Below are 16,384 nucleotides of genomic sequence, written 5' to 3' on the forward strand. Positions count from 1 at the left end.
GCACATGTTTCCTGTGTCTTTTTTTTTTTTTTTAAGACAGGATTTCTCTGTGTAGCTTTGTGCCTTTCCTGGATCTCGCTCTGCAGACCAGGCTGGCCTCGAACTCACAGAGATCCGCCTGCCTCTGCCTCTCGAGTGCTGGGATTAAAGTTGTGTGCCACCACTGCCAGCCGTTTCCTGTGTCTTTGCTGCTCAGAACCAAACTGGGGTCCTCAGGGGGCAGGCTTGGCCTCTGGGACTAAAGCGCCTGCAAGCCGAAGCCTTGCAGTCTTGGGAGGTTGGTGGGAATTCGTCTCATCTTCATCAAAGAGAAGGTACCTGTCCTGGGGCATCCATCAGTCGTCCGTCGGGGACCTGCTGTGAGTCACACTTTGTGAATGCTGGAGGCCGGGCCTGCTCCAGTAGCTGCTGACTCCTAACCCTTCTGGGAGGTGCTGCAAGTCAGGTCAGACCAAGGTGCTGGCCCTGTGCAGGAGGTAGTTGGGTCTCTGCACCCACTTATAGGCAAGAAAGCTACTCAAGGAAGCCTCCTTGCCCTGCCCAGGAATCCCTGGGCCTCTTTCTGGCCAGCTGGTATGGCATAGCTATTCCATTGGTTCCCTGCACTGGGCAGTAAGTACCAGGCAAGGGGGTTGTGACTGCCCTGCCCTGATCATACCTGGAGAGAACAGTGCTTTCTGAGGCTGGATGGAGGCTTTTCTCAGGAGGCCGCTGGGGTGGGATCTGGAGCCGGAGGCCCCAAATAGGGAGGTGGGAGGAGGCATGGAGAGCCCCCGAGCGGATGGCAGAACAGTATAGCTCTCTGCTGTGGCCCTTCCAGGCACTGCCAATGTCCTCTGACCCCCACAGGAGTAGATTGGGTTGTAGCCGAGGGGTCCTTCTTGTCTTGACCTTTGACTTCTCGGTGTACACAGTCTGGTAGTGTTGGCCTGGCTTGCCTTGTTTTGCCGTGTGCCTCTTCTCTGAGCAGGGTGCTGTGACAGACTTCCTTGCATGGCTCATTTGAACTTTGCAGACACAGGCCCAGGCAGGTACTAGGCAGATGCTTACGGCGCCGTGTGAGGTTTTGAGTTGGCACCTCAGGGTGCAGGTGCCACCACTGCCAGAGAACCGGGGTTCTGGGGCCCAGGGCTCCTCCTGGACAGGAGACCCCCACTCCCTGCTCCGCCCTGTCTGCTGCACGCGGGTGCTGCCGCCGCTCCGTTAAGGACTCCGCCATGCGTCGTAGATTACTTTTATTTTCTGTGATGACACCTCACTACGAGGAAGCTGTCCCTGGGGCCTCTTAAAAGACAACTCCTATTAAAGATGAGAGGAGTTACCAGAGCACCAGCAACATGGTGGGAGGTGCCAGGGAGGGCCCCGGGCTCTGGGCTCTCGGGTGTTGGATCCTTCTGAGGAGGACAAAATGGACCTGGGAGGCCTACCGGGATGGGGAGAAGGAGCCGGGGCATTTGGGGGTGTGGGGGAGGGGTGGACCTGGTTGGACAGCTTCTCGTCCTGGTCACCTGCCCCCACCTGGGTCTTCTTCTTTGGAAAATGGTGACAGGCCCAGGGAGAGTGCCTCGGCCAGGGTACCCATGGTTTGAATTTACAGTGGTGATATTCTTGGGTCCTTGTGGTGTGGGTTAGGGCAGTGGAGACAACTGTTGAGAGGGTCTGGGGGCTTCGGGAAAACCCACCCCAGGACAGAGACCTGACCCGTGAGATGTATCCCTGGAAGGCAGTCAGCTTGAAGAAGGCTATGGAGGGTATGAAGGAAGGCTGTGACTTCAGGGGTCTCCAGAGCAGATTGCAGTCCTGTGTCTACAAGGACCATCTGCCTCCTGTCCTGGCTGTGGTCCCAGCTTGGGACCACACCACTCAGAAAAATGGAGTTCAGGCCGTGAAGCTGTAAGAATTTCTGGCTGTTTTCTCGGAGCAATTCCTGTGTGGCTGGGGGAGTCTGAGGGTGGGGCAGCGTGGTGTGGACAGACAGAGTGACGGGGTAGATGTTGGTATACTCTGAGCCCCCTGCCTCTCCTCCCCAGGGCTGCCCAGAAGCTCAGCCTGGCCTCCAAGCGCAAGAAGCACCACCCACCACCTGCGCCCACCACTCGGGGCACGTCCACCTACCCCACGGACTTCAGTGGCACTCTGCAGCTGTGGCCTCCTCCAGTGCCCCCCTGCCTGCTCAGGGCTGCCTCCAAGGCCAAGGAAAACCCCAGCAACTTTGGAAAGGTAGATCCTACCTGAGGTCAGATGGCCTGGGTGTGGGAGGCCAGGGCTATCTAATAAGATGTAGGAGATAGAGGGCCCCGCTTTCTTCTCCAGGGCCACATTAGAGCAGCTGACAGAGCTAAATACGGGGAGCCTGAGCCCCTGGGAAGCAATGCCCCAAAGGGCATAAGGAGTGTGGAGCTGGGGTGGGAAATGACGGGAAGAAGCTTGTCCCTCGGGTCCCAGGGACATGTTCCAGGATGGCATGTGGTGGGGCATCTGGGCCTAGGATGGGGCTGAGCTGGAGGGCTTCAATCTTGTTTCTTCCTCGCTGGGCTGGGCAAGAGGGAGGGGTGGGACCCCTTAGCTTTCCTGAGTCAGGGTACCAGGCAGCTCAGCCAGATGGGTTTCAGTTGGGGAAACAGGTCTAGGAAGGGTGAGAACCCTGTGTGGTGATGGGACAAGCTGGTTGGCTCCAGACCTTCTCCCAAGAGTTCTAATTTGATTCCTACGATTGGTACTCTGCTGAGGGAGAGGCCCAGTGGGCTACCCTACCCCTGTGGCAGGACCGTGCTGATGCATGGGGGAAGTGGACCCTGTGCCCTTAGGGTGGAGAGCCAGACCCTCAACCGCTGTGGAGAGGGGGCTCCTGACCTCTGGCACGTGTTTTTCCACTCTGCCACTCCCAGGGCAGTGCCCCCTGCCAGGCATCCTGGGGGTTATGGAACTGGACCTTCTCGATCATGCCCACTGCGGCCGTCCCCGGCTTGGCACTAACCCTGCATGCGCGTGTCCTGCCCACATGGTCAGCACTGGCTAGTGGGAGTGGACTCCGGAATAGGGACCAGAGAGGAAGCTGTGTGTTTGCAGACCTTCCTTCCAGAAGGGAGGCCTCCTTCTGTGGCAGAGCCCCCGAGGAAGGAAGAGCTTTCCAGACAGGGCTGCCCAGACAGGCAGCTGCAGGCGAGTGGGAGGGCCTGGGCTCCTCAGGCCCAGCTGACTCCACTCTGCACCCTTTTAGCACTGTGGGCTGCTTTTCTTGCCCTCTGCCGCCTCTCAGAACGCTAACTGGTGGCTGGAAGCCAGGCCCCCTGGCTCCTCCCTTCCCCTGGGAAGGGGACACACCCCAGGGTTTCCTCAAGGCAGTCTGCTGGAGGTGGCCTCCGTGGGGGTGGAGTATGGGAAATAGACTAGCCTGGGGTCGATGGCAGACAGTTGGCATGGGGGCCACATACGTGTCCAGTGTGGCCACTTGTGCTGTGTCCAGGCCCAGGAATGTCGTAGAGTTGACTGAAAGTTTCTCACTTCTGGACCCAGCTGTGTGGATCTGAACCCCGTGACCTGCTCCTGGCCCCAGGCCACTGTATTGCTGTGGTGGGTGTACTTGGGCAGCCCAGCCGTCTGGGCCTGGTGGGGCCCTTCTGGGAAGGTCTGTGGATATACGGTTGTTCCGGGTTGGCTGGGCTGCGGGCAGGACCAAGGCAGCCTGCCTCGTTTAGGACAGTTACAGTTCTTGGTGACAGGCGTCACCTGCCTCTGTGCCCTATTCTGTTGGGAGGAGGGGTGTCCCTGACCCCCACTACCCATGCCCGCCAGACCTTGGCTGCCCCCACCTTTCACACTGGCAGTGTTTAGTAGACGAGGCCAGTGGCGTCCGCACTGTCTGGTGAGGGAGGGAGGGAGGGAGACTGGGCCGAGGCCTGAGTGACTTCAGCACCCCAGTCTCCTCTGCCTGCCACAGCTCTAGGTGGGTCCCACTGACCAGGTTGTCACCGTCCTGGCTGTGTGGGTACAGGGCTGGGATGACACTGGGGGAAGAATGACTAGGCCTGGGACCAGCCTGTGTTTTCTCTTAGCCTGTCTGTCCACCTTGCTTCTCTTCCTCAGGGGTTGTGGTGGGTGTGGGGACGGTGTCTGCCTTAGGGCTGATGGGGTAAGGAGTGCCAGCTGGAACATTTCTGGACACTAAAGCTCAGAATGGCACCTGCTCTTTATGGTCACTGTGTTTGGGGGGCCTGCCAGGTCTCTGCCGTCCGAGGAACCCCTCAGCCTTCGTTTCTGCTGACCCTGGACCATTCAGGGCTTTCCCCAGAGACCAAGTGTCCTGGCCACCTGCCTGTTACCCAGCCCCTGTCCCCCACACCTCTGTCCCCCTCCCTGGCTCTAGGTGTCATCAGCACTAATGTCACATCATCAGAAGTACCTCCTGAAAGGCGTTTAATATTGCCACAGAAAAGAAGTTAGATTACATTCAGTGTCTGACATTAATGTGCTACTTAAGATAATTCATCATACCGTGGTATTAAAAAAGACATCTCTGGTGTTGGGTGCTGAGTGGCGCCCCTCCCCCTCCCCAGATTGGTCCACCTCTGGGGAGCTGGAAGCCCGGCTTTTATGTAAAATGCGCTTCCCCTCCCCCCAGCTCCAGTGGCTTTGTGATATCTGCACATTTGGGGGGTGAGGATGCTCTTGTCTCCCGAGAGACCCTGTCATTTCCCTGAGGTAATGACAGGTTCTTTCCAGCAGACAATGGACGGGGGCAGTGGGGGGCAGGCTGGACGAGATGCCCTGCTCAGTCCCCTCCCTGCCTGGGGACTCGGGATTAGTATCTGCTGAAGAGGCATCCGGAGACATCAGAGCCAAATCGCAGCTTCTCCAGGCCTCTCCTCCCCACTAGGCAACCTCTCACATCTCCAGAGCCCATTTGGTTCCTGAAGTGGTGAGGAGTTCACACTGGAAAAAAAATTGCCAAAAATTACCTGGAAGTGTACATTTTCGCCTGCATTGCAGCAGCGTGTGGAAATGAAATCGTTTTGTCCCCGTCACTGGGGAATAAAAGAATCGATTCTTGCCTGATGGAGCCCAGGTCCTCAGTAGTACAATAGCCAAGTCTTTCTTGGCTCCCCTCTCCCCCCAGAGGGTGGGACGCTCCGCTCCACAGGAGGCTCTGCATATCAATGTGCCCCTTGTCCGCTGGGAGCGGCCCGTGGTGCTTGCGTAAGCGGCCCCCTAAACCAATTTTGCAGCATTATGTATCTGTCACTTACAATTAAATCCTTGAAAAATATTGGTTCTGAAATGAGTCTCTGGTAATTTGGTTTACACCAGTGCGAAGTCAGAGATTTCACTGGAGAGTGAAAGGTGTGACCTCCAGCCAAGGGGGGCCTAACTCAGGGTGGCCTCTGAGGAAATAGTGCCTCCCATCTGCCCAGCCTCCACACAGGTTTTGGGGGTGCCGCAGCCCAGCTTTCTTTGGCATCCTCGTATCCTCCATTGCATTTTCATGGGAGGTTTTGGGGGTCCATTGTTCTGGGCCTTATGGACCCTGGCATTCACTGGGCATATTGGGATCTCCTTTGTTTCTGCCAGGGCCCAGGCTGACCAGTCAATAGCAGAGCTCCAGGAGCTCAGGTCCACCCTTGCCCTGTCCTCCACACACCTCCCAGCCTCGGTTTCCCCAAATTGGGGCTCGTTAGGCAAGACTTCAGAATTGCCTCTTCTCAGATTGGATTCTCGTTCCGTTGACCTCCCTCCGCTCTGTGCCCACCCTAGCTTCTCTCTTCGTGAGCTTCTCAAGCCCGGCTTCCCGAGTTGTTTCAGGGCCGAGGCGGCAAGCCTGGAGTTTCTCCCCACAGCCTCTCGGCCTTCTGGGGCCCTTCCCCTGTCTGTGGGGTTGTACATTTGTTCCCCCTACAGGTGTGCCTGCTGTCTTCCTGGGATGCAGGTCCTCCCATCAAGGACTTGTCCTGAGGCTGGTGATGGTGCCGCCTCACCTTCAGGGCTCCCTGAAGGAGAAACACCGGGGGCCTAGGGAGTGCTCCCTGTCTCTGCCAGCTGCCCTCTCCTTCCCTACCTTGCCTCATCTCCCGCTTTGCTGACGGGCTGTGCACCCCACCCGCCTTACCCCACCCTGGCCTCCATGTTCCCTCTACCCGGCTGACCTCATGTGGGAGCCGCTCAGGCGGCATTCCTGTGGTCTCAGCACCCATGCTGAGACCTGGTCTGCTGTCCTGACTGGAGCTGGCTTCCCCTGCTCTGTAATTAGTGGCCAGCTGGGTGGAGGGCGGAGCTCAGGTGCCTGCTTCTGCCAACCCCCAGGTAAAGGTGATGCTGCGCATCTGGCCTGCGCAAGGAGTCCAGCGCTCCGCCGAGTCCACATCCTACCTGAAGGTGGACCCTCGGAAGAAGCAGGTGACTCTCTATGACCCCGCTGCTGGGCCCCCGGGCTGCGCCGGCCTCCGCCACGCCCCCACGGCACCGGTCCCCAAGATGTTTGCTTTTGACGCCATCTTCCCCCAGGACTCGGAGCAGGTACAGTGGAACGCCTGGGCGCTTGTGACAGGTCAGATCTGACCCTCTGCAGAGTGGGAACGTAGCTGCCTGCCGGGTCTGCCTCCCTAGCAGTCCTAGCCCAGGACATCTCCCCAGTCTCTGCCTAGGCCTTCAGGCCAAGTGTCGGGGAAACACCGAGCTCTTCAGGCCCATTCTCCTATGAAACTCTCTGAGCGGCTATGCCCTGGAAACTGGGGACACTGGGTGCCCACGCAGCAGCACACTGAGCAGTGACCATGACTTCCTTATGCTGTGTTGTGGGCAGCAACTGTCAGTGCTGGGTCGGGGGCCGAGGCCCAGCACATCCTCCCTGTATTGTGTGTGTCCTGTCTGCTAACTTATGTGTCGGTCAGTTCACGTGCCCTGTGGGCTGCCCGTCTGCCTGTGACCAGGACTAAGGGGCCTTAGGTTTGCAGATGTAGCAGAGGCACTAGCCACAGCCCGTCAGCTCTGGCACCTGCCTAATCCCCCCACTGGGTTCCTCCCCAGGCTGAGGTCTGCTCAGGAACCGTGGCTGACGTGCTCCAGTCTGTGGTTGGTGGAGCCGACGGCTGCATTTTCTCCTTCGGCCACATGAGCCTTGGTAAGTGTTCTGTCGCTCGTGTGCACCCATGATGCCTTCTAACTGCCCCCTCCCTGTCTTGGTGGCTGATATCACTGAGCCTGGGCCTGGATGTGGGAGTGGGGGGTCTCACAGCAAAGCTGAGGCAGGCCGAGCCGGAAGGCAGAGGCCTCAGAGTGGCTGGCTGAGGTGTCAAGGCCGTTTGGGTTGGCCCCGAGGACCCTGGGCACGTTCCTGAGCCTGGAGGGACTCTTGAGGGCGGTTTGTGGAGGGGTAGCGGTGGTCCTCACATGCTGCTGTCTCCCAGGCAAGTCATACACCATGATTGGGAAGGACAGCTCACCCCAGAGCCTGGGCATCGTGCCCTGTGCTATCTCCTGGCTCTTCAGGCTCATTGATGAGCGCAAGGAAAGGATGGGCACACGCTTCTCCATCCGTGTGTCTGCTGTGGAAGTGTGCGGCCATGACCAGAGTCTCCGGGACCTGCTTGCCGAGGTGGCTTCGGGCAGCCTTCAGGACACCCAGTCTCCGGGCGTGTACCTGCGGGAGGACCCTGTGTGTGGGGCACAGGTACACCAATGCTTTTAGCCTTTTCTGAGACCGTGGAGGAGGGAAGAGGGAGCACTGTGCTTGGCCTCGAGCCACTAAATACATGTGTCCTCCTCCACCTTTTCCCTCACAGCTCCAGAACCAGAATGAGCTGCGGGCCCCCACAGCAGAGAAGGCAGCCTTCTATCTGGACGCGGCCTTGGCCGCCCGCAGCACTAGTCACGCTGGCTGTGGGGGAGACGCCCGGCGTAGCTCCCACATGCTCTTCACGCTACATGTGTACCAGTATCGTGTGGAGAAGTGTGGCCAAGGAGGAAGTAGGTGCACGGGGCGGGAGGTGGGAGGGCATGTCCGTGGGGTTGCCAGCCCCCTGAGGGGGGGGTGCCTTGTGGGCTTCTCTGCCTGCTTGGGTGGGCTGTGGAGCAAGGTCTGGGCGCCCAGACCCCAGCACCTACCTGTACTGTGTTTTCAGTGTCTGGAGGTCGCAGCCGCCTGCACCTCATCGACCTGGGCAGCGGTGAGGCGGCACTCAGCAGAGGCGGGGAGGCTTCTGGAGGAGCCCTGTGTCTGTCTCTGTCAACTCTGGGCAGTGTCATCCTGGCCCTCGTCAACGGGGCCAAGCATGTGCCCTACAGGTGAGGATGGGAGCGGGCACCAGCAGGGTGGCCTGGGAAACTGGCTGTTTGGACGTCTGGCATTTCTGGGGACCTCAGTGCAGGGCCAGCAGTGGGTCCTGGAGCTTTGGGTGCAGGGACAGGAGCAGGGGCACAGTGAGAGCTCCCCACATAGCCCTGCCCCCCAGGCTGGTGGTCTGCACCTCGCCTGGTCTTCCACCTAGATGGCCCCTCACCCCAGCCTCTGAGCGAATCCTTGGCTTGTAGGGACCACAGGCTCACCATGCTGCTGCGGGAGTCCCTGGCTACTACCAACTGCCGCACCACTATGATAGCGCACATCTCAGACTCACCGGCCCACCACGCCGAGACACTCAGCACTGTGCAGCTGGCTGCCCGCATCCACCGCCTGCGCAGGAAGAAGGGCAAGGTGAGCCCCAGCTCCTGCTGCCTCCCAGGGGCCCCCAGGCTCCCATATCCTCTATAGCCCCCCCCACACACTCTGGACATCAGGGAGAAGGGGCAATAGGTGTGTTCAGCTGTGGGTGGGTCTCTTATGTCTCCAGAGAAGAGCCCAGCCCCAAGTCCCTGGGGCACTGGGCAGGGATGCAGCTGCTTACAGTAGGGTTTATGTTGTAAGGGGGATGAACACCATCCCAGCAGGAGACTTCCCGGGAATGCTGGGTGTTCTGAGGTGACTGCCCTGGGTCTGGATGCTGCACTTGGTGTAGCATGATCTTTTCTGCCTGACCCTCCACCCCCCCGGGACATGGTCCATGCTGATTACCTCTCAAAGCTCCTCAGAAGCCTCCCTTACGTTCTGTACCCTACAGCGTGATCCCCAGCGCTTACAGGGCTTGCTCAGCTGCTGCTGTCTCGCAGAGTCCACACTCCTAGGCTGAGAGGGCAGAGTCCAAGGAAGAGATGAGCTGGGGACCAGGGGCGTGTGCAGGCGGGGGTGGGTCTACTCACAAGGCTCTGTTGTGCTGCCCCCAGTATGCATCCAGCTCCTCAGGAGGGGAGAGTTCCTGCGAGGAGAGCCGGGCCCGCCGTCCCCCACACCTGCGGCCTTTCCACCCGCGCACCATGGTCCTGGACCCCGACCGCTCGGCTCCTGGCCTGCCCGGCGACCCTGACTACTCCTCCAGCAGCGAGCAGTCCTGCGACACAGTCATCTACGTCGGGCCTGGCGGGGCAGCCCTGTCGGACCGCGAGCTGACTGACAACGAGGGCCCGCCTGACTTCGTGCCCATCATCCCGGCACTGAGCCGCCGCAGGCCCTCCGAGGGACCCCGGGACGCCGACCACTTCCGCTGCAGTACATTTGCGGAGCTGCAGGAGCGCCTAGAGTGCATAGACGGCAGCGAGGGAGTCCCTGGTCCCCAGGGTGGCTCAGACGGAGCCCAGGCCAGCCCGGCCAGAGGAGGCAGGAAACCCTCACTACCCGAGGCCACGTCCCCCAGGAAGGCTGTGGGCCCTCCTATGGTTACCAGCTCCCCTCGAGGCAGCCCTGGGCAAGACACTCACCGGAGCACCCCAGAGCCCTCTAAGACTGGTACACAGGGCGACCAGAGAGTAGATGGTACCCGGTCTGAGCCACCTGCCCCAGACAAGACGGCGGGAGGCGGCGGCAGGAGGCCGCTGCCCAGTCCAGCCCCTCCACCACCTCGGCAGCCGGAAGCTCGAGGCGTCCCCACAGAACCCGGGGGAGAGGGCCCTGACAGTGTGTTGCGGACAGCCCCCGTGGGCATGAGCGGGCAGATGGCCTTGTCCCCATTGCTCTCAGACACATCTGCTCGTGGGCGCCATCTGGAGCGGGGCCTGCTGACCACCACCGTCACCCTACAGCAGCCGGTGGAGCTGAACGGCGAGGACGAGCTGGTGTTCACAGTGGTAGAGGAACTACCTCTGGGGGGACTTGCCGGGGCCACACGACCCTCCAGTCTGGCCAGTTTGGGCAGTGACTGTTCCCTGCAGGCCTTGGCCTCAGGCTCGAGGCCGGTCAGCATCATCAGCAGCATCAACGATGAGTTTGATGCCTATACCTCCCAGGTGTCTGAGGGCCCAGGAGACCCCGGGGAGCTCCCGGAGGGAACGGCGTGGCCTGGTGGCAGTCCAGCCTCATCCATTGGCTCCTGGCTGAGCGACGTTGGCGTCTGCTTGGCTGAAAGCCGTGGTCCCACACCCCAGCCTCCCTTCAGCCCCGACTCTGCAGCAGGGCCGGGTCCACCAGAGCTCCCTACCCCCAGCAGCTTCCTAGAGGACAGCAAGTTCAGGTCCTCAGAGTGTGGGAGACCGGACCATCCTGGCTCAGCCCGGGGTCTCCGCCCGGGGGAGGCAGTCACAGCGACTCAAACCCGACCCAGCAGAGAGCCTTGGGCGGGGTCTCCGCATGAGGCAGCCTCAGCCCAGACCATCCACTCCAGTCTCCCCCGGAAACCCAGGACTACCTCAAACACCAGCCGCGCTGGTCCCAGCCGGGGTCCGTACAGCCCCGGAGGCCTGTTTGAGGACCCTTGGCTGCTCCGGGCAGAGGACTGTGACACACACCAGATGGCCTCCGCAGGCGGCGTTCCAAGCCCAACCCCAGGCTCCCCTCGACTGCCCGAGGCTCAGATAATGCTGACTTGTGCCCAGAGAGTGGTGGACGGGTGTGAGGTGACAACCAGAGGGTCCCGGAGGCCGGAAGCTGTGGCCCGGATCCCACCTTTGCGGAGGGGAGCCACCACTCTGGGAGTGACCACACCTGCTGCGTCCTGTGGGGACACCCCAGCAGAGGCAATAGCCCATTCAGGAAGCCTGAAGACCACCTCCAGCAGTAAGAAGAGCGTGTCTCCCAAGGGGGCCTTCTTTCCGAGGCCTAGCGGGGCCGGCCCCCCAGCTCCACCTGTGCGCAAGTCTAGCCTGGAGCAGAACACGACCCTCACCCCTACCCAGGCCCTGGGGCTGACCCGGGCGGGGGCTACTCCTGCCTTCCGAGGGGAAGACGAGGCCAGGCCCAGCGGCAGGTCTGATTACTCTGTTTCCAAGGCCACATCCAGCCTGAAAGCCCGAGCTGGCAAGATGGAGGCGGCACACCGCCCCACTGGCCACATGTCCCTGGAGCGGTACGAGGGCCCTACACATGGTAGTGGCAAGGTCAGGGAAGTCCCGGGACGGCCGCCGAGGGCTGTGCCCAGGTTGGGTGTACCACCCACCAGCCCCCCACTTGGATCAGCTCCTGCCTGCAGGAGCAGCCCAGCCAAGGGTGTTGGAGCATCCAAGCCTCCGGCTGGTGGGGCCAAGGGTCGGAATCTCGGGGCTAGTACGTCTCGGACACTGGGCGCTCCACTGAAGCCACTGGCCCCCGTGGCAGGCAAGACGACTAGTGGCCCTGTGCCGGGACCCCGAATGGCTCCACGGGCCGCACCTGGTCTTGGGGCCAAGGCAGGCAGGGGCACCATCATGGGCACTAAGCAGGCCTTCCGGGCCGCCCATACCCGCGTCCACGAGCTGGCAGCCAGTGGATCTTCCGGTCGCGGCGGCCTCTCCTGGGGCTCAACCGACTCGGACAGCGGCAATGACAGCGGTGTGAACCTGGCCGAGGAGCGGCCCCCTGTGAGCCCCGCGCTGCCCTCCCCCTACAGCAAAGTGACCGCACCCAGGCGGCCCCAGCGCTACAGCAGCGGCCACGGCAGCGACAACAGCAGCGTGCTGAGTGGGGAGCTCCCCCCTGCCATGGGCCGCACGGCGCTCTTCTACCACAGCGGGGGCAGCAGCGGCTACGAGAGCATGATCCGCGACAGCGAGGCCACCGGCAGCGCCTCCTCGGCCCCCGACTCGATGAGTGAAAGCGGAACTGCCTCCCCGGGTGCCCGCTCCCGCAGCCTCAAGTCCCCAAAGAAAAGGGCCACGGGTGGGTAGCGGGGACGGTCTCTGGGCACAGCACTCTTCGGTCACCTGAGAGAGCCTTGACCGTGCACTGGGCCACCCCAGGCTCTAGTGGACCCTGGTCTCCGCCCCAAAACTGGGTTTTGCAGCCCTGTGGGTTCCTTGCAGCTCTGTGGGGTGCTCTTTTCTTGGTTCTTGGCGGTGGGCCTGGGCTCTCCACCCTGATACTTCACCCTGTGTGGTCTCTGGGATAGTTTACAAGTGCCAGGTGTGCACAGCCCTTGGTAGTTTATAAGCCACGGGTCCATACAGCCCTTCAGATTGTGAAATGCACGTGAGAGCGGTAGACACTTTACTAAATACTCCTGGGGCTTGGTGGCATGTAGAGGTGCGTGACCCACTCTAGTTTGTAAACACTCCCAGTGTATTCCCTTCCCGGACCCCCACTCTACCCCAGAGACTGGTTCTTCACCCTGGCAAAGTAGGATGGCAAGGGTTTGGGTTCAAGCTAGGCAGGAGGCATTGGGCTCTGGGCTGGGCTCTCCCTGGCCACCGTCCCAGCCGCCCAAGAGGTCCCGCCAGCACTGTTCCGGCCCCCTCCGGGTTGGCAGAGGGGCAGGGAAGATGTCGGTTAGAGGAGTAAGTCCCACTGCTGTGAGAGCAGTTGGTGCGGCTGTGCAGGTGACGTGACTCGAGCCTGAGGTGTCCCTGGCTCTGTTTCAGGTCTACAGCGACGGAGGCTGATCCCGGCCCCGCTACCCGATGCTGCTGCCTTAGGCCGCAAGCCCAGCCTTCCCGGGCAGTGGGTGGACTTGCCCCCACCCCTGGCTGGCTCTCTGAAGGAGCCTTTTGAGATCAAGGTGTACGAGATAGATGACGTGGAGCGTCTGCAGCGGCACCGCCTGCCTCTGAGGGAGGAGGAAGCCAAGGTAAGGGAGGCTACAGTCAGAGGCTGGGTGTCAGGGAGGGCCATCTGATGAGCTCTCTGGGCCCCTGGAGATTCGGCCAGGCAGCCCCTGACATTACCTTTTTTTTTTTTTGTCCACAGCCCTCTCAGGATGTGGAGAAGGTAGGAACCAGCCTGGACCATCCCTGAGCTTGTAGTCCTTGGTGCTTTTGCCCGGGGTGGATGACGGGAGGGACTCTTGAGGCTACTGCAGAGTCTACCCTCCATGCCTTGGAGGGCTAGCCACGTGTTTATGCAGGGCCTGGAGTGGGAGGGAGGCCATGGCCAAAGCCAGGGTGCCAAGAAGCCTTCTGGAGAGAGTCCCTGCCGTCCGAATCTGAGCCTACTACTCTCCCTGTCCCTTGCCAGCAGGGCCCAGTGTGCATCAGCTCCAAGCTGCGGCTAGCGGAGCGCAGACAGCAGCGGCTGCAGGAGGTGCAGGCCAAACGTGACCACCTCTGTGAAGAGCTGGCTGAGACCCAGGGCCGGCTGATGGTGGAGCCTGGGCGCTGGCTGGAGCAGTGTGAGTGCCCTGCTCCCTCTGTGGCCGGACACTGGGATAGATAGATCCCCAGCGGGTGCAGGAGCCCAGACCCCACTCCCGAGTCTCTCCTCTGCCCTCAGCGGTCCCCATACAACAGGTGGCGGAAGGGGAGGATCCGCCGAGCTGACACTTTTCCTTGGGGGACTTGAGGAGCCTGGCTGCTGTCCTGGCTTCTGCCCTGACCCTGTCTTGTCTCTCTCCAGTCGAGGTGGACCCAGAGCTGGAGCCCGAGTCAGCCGAGTATCTGGCGGCCCTGGAGCAAGCCACAGCTGCCCTGGAGCAGTGCGTTAACCTGTGCAAGGCCCACGTCATGATGGTCACCTGCTTTGACATCGGTGTGGCTGCCACCGCTGCTGTACCTGGGCCGCAGGAGGTGGATGTTTGAGGCTGAGCGCAGGTCATAGGTGGGGGCCTGCAGGGCAGGGGTACAAGGATAGGATGTGGGATGGGATGAGGATGTGGAGGGGGTCGGAGGGTTGAAGACACAGGGTCTGTGCAGGATGTGGGGATCTCAGAGAGGAGACGGAGAGTGGGGGAGGGGAGGGCCAGCCACTGGACAGAGAGAGCATGGGGATGGAAAGACTGTCATCACCCAGACAGCCACGCAAGTGCCTTTAACCTTGAGTAGGCCTTTTCTTCTTTTCTAATTTGGTGCTACGGACTCAAGACAGGACCCAGACACCAGCAGACAGTCTCAGCCTGGGTGGCTGCGGCCACTCAGGCCGAGCGCAAGCCAGTTTGTTTCTGATTTTTGCCTTCCTTACGACTAAGCAGTTTTGTGTAGCAGGGCGGGCGGGTTCGGGCCAGCTCTCCTTTAGGACTGGGTTTATTTTCTCCAGCAGCTTTCCCTCAACAGCCCACGAGTGGTCTCTGCCAGTCCACAGCAGCTGTGTCCTCTGAGTGCGGACAGCTAGCCTGAGTCCCCTCCTTTCCTTGAGGGCACCGGAGGCCACAAGCGAGGGCTGGGCCATGAGCACACAATGCTTTCTTCCACGGCAGGAATTCTTACCAAAACCACAAGCAAAAAAAAAAAAAACACAAAACAAAAACACAATGAAGCAAACCGCCACCAACAAAGACGGGGTGTGAGTTTTTGTAAAAGTTCTGTTAGCTTTGTATTTTTGTATCATTTTGCCTAAAACCAGAATTTGCAGTGGGAATTTGAAGACAAATTGTCTAAGTTTTTATGGTTTTCTACAGGTATTCCTAGGTCGGGGGCTCTAGGCAGCTGTGGGGGGCAGGCTTTTTCTGGGGTACACCGAGGGCAGTGTTGGGGGGGTCTGTGGGAGGTGATTCTTTTCAGATGCAGATGAGGGGGGTGAGCCTGCCAGCCTGTGATGTGGCCTGCACGCAGGTTCGTGCTTCCTGACCGGTGTGTATTTTATAGGCGTCCAGACCTTTGTACAAATGTGTAGATAACATCTTGCGACAGTTTTTATTTGTGAATAAAAGATGTGTTGATTGTTCGTGCGGCTCTGAGTTCACTTGGGCGCCCCTGAGCCCTTGGCCCCTGGAGGTGCTCACATTTTACAGTGAGGGGGCTGAGAAGACCCCGCACGGGGCGGAGGGAAGCAGCCGTGGGACCTGAGGATTTTAGGGAGCCGGGCTGGGGACTTGCGTTTCGCCCGCTGTTTCTATATGAGCTGCCATGACGTCGAACACGTGGCTAGCCGCAGCCTGAGTTCAAACCCGTACTTCTTCTTTAAGTCCCGAGACCTAAGGGTGAAGCTGAGAGCCAGCCTTGGGAGCCAGGCTGCAGGGAGGGAAGCAGCCTTTTGTGGTGGCTGCTAGCTCCTCCCCACGGAGGGTCTTATTTGGAGAAATCAAAACGACAAAACCGCAACTCGGGAACAGCTCCAGAAAAGCTCTAGTTCCTTTCCTTTGTTCTCGGCTTGTCTTTCAGGGGCTGAGCCTGGGAGCCCTTGCTCAGAAGGGCTAGCTCCTCCTGCGATAGGGTGGTCTAGCCTGGGTCTCCCCTGTGGTCTCACACTCCGTGTTACCTACTGAATTAATTGGCTGTCTCCTTTGGTTTGTCCCTGTGCCTAGTCCTCTTGCAGGCTCCCACCACCCTGTGAGCCCTGGGCTGCTCTGCTTTTCATTACTCTTGCCCCTCCCAGCAGCCCCCTGTGCCGGGGATGCCCCCTTCTCTGGCCTCTGGCAGTGTTGGTGGGGGCCTCTCCGTGGTGGCCCTGCTTCCAGGGCCCCTCCTTGGTGGCAAGTCACACCTTGTGTGGTCTCTGTATATCTGTCTCCTAGCCTCAGTGGGGCCCTTGGGTGGGGTAGGGTCTGAGTCATCATCACACTTCTGCATGGCACAGGGCTGGGCCCCAGTGAGCCCTGGGGGGCCCTTGCTGAAGAAAGTGAATGAATGAACAAAGGAGCGAGTCTCCTCACAGACGGCCCTGGCTAGGGCAGAAGCAGGCTCTGGGCGGAGAGCACACCACCGCGTGCAGAAAGCCTAACGTTGTTCTAACCCTGTTCTCTGGCCACTGTGGGTCAGGCCTCTGGGCTGTCCTGGGACTTCCTGCCTCCTCTGCTGCAGCAGGTGTGTGGGGCTGGGGATCACAGGCCGGTGGGGAAGATGTTCTGCCCATGCCGTGTCTCTGACGCTGTTCTGAGGCCAGCAGCACACAGACTCTGGGGAGGAAGCTGTTTTCAGCCAGCCCTGTGTTATCCAAGGCATTTTGCCCCTGGATCTGGAGGGCTGTGTTGCACGGGGTATGTTTGAATTTGGGGATAGAGGAGATTCTCAGGGGAGAGGCAAGAAG

At 60.4% G+C, this 16,384-nt stretch overlaps 1 protein-coding gene across 3 annotated transcripts in view; it reads left to right on the forward strand.

The window, feature by feature from the left end:
* Positions 1 to 15,082, forward strand: part of Kif26a (kinesin family member 26A) — a 35,379-nt gene extending 20,297 nt beyond the window's left edge. For 2 of the 3 annotated variants that reach the window (XM_028883713.2, XM_037210883.1), the window contains 12 exons: positions 2,031 to 2,220; positions 6,298 to 6,510; positions 7,021 to 7,114; positions 7,401 to 7,663; positions 7,776 to 7,959; positions 8,115 to 8,277; positions 8,524 to 8,686; positions 9,253 to 12,151; positions 12,850 to 13,055; positions 13,175 to 13,195; positions 13,442 to 13,595; positions 13,820 to 15,082. In XM_028883713.2, coding sequence (XP_028739546.1) covers positions 2,031 to 2,220; positions 6,298 to 6,510; positions 7,021 to 7,114; positions 7,401 to 7,663; positions 7,776 to 7,959; positions 8,115 to 8,277; positions 8,524 to 8,686; positions 9,253 to 12,151; positions 12,850 to 13,055; positions 13,175 to 13,195; positions 13,442 to 13,595; positions 13,820 to 14,001 — 4,732 coding nt within the window. In that variant the 3' untranslated portion in view covers positions 14,002 to 15,082. The remainder of the gene's footprint in view (positions 1 to 2,030; positions 2,221 to 6,297; positions 6,511 to 7,020; positions 7,115 to 7,400; positions 7,664 to 7,775; positions 7,960 to 8,114; positions 8,278 to 8,523; positions 8,687 to 9,252; positions 12,152 to 12,849; positions 13,056 to 13,174; positions 13,196 to 13,441; positions 13,596 to 13,819) is intronic. The other variant, XM_028883714.2, reaches the window with a different exon arrangement.
* The last annotated feature ends 1,302 nt before the right edge of the window (positions 15,083 to 16,384 follow it).

Source organism: Peromyscus leucopus, chromosome 14 (assembly GCF_004664715.2).
Source record: "Peromyscus leucopus breed LL Stock chromosome 14, UCI_PerLeu_2.1, whole genome shotgun sequence".
Classification (NCBI taxonomy): domain Eukaryota; kingdom Metazoa; phylum Chordata; class Mammalia; order Rodentia; family Cricetidae; genus Peromyscus; species Peromyscus leucopus.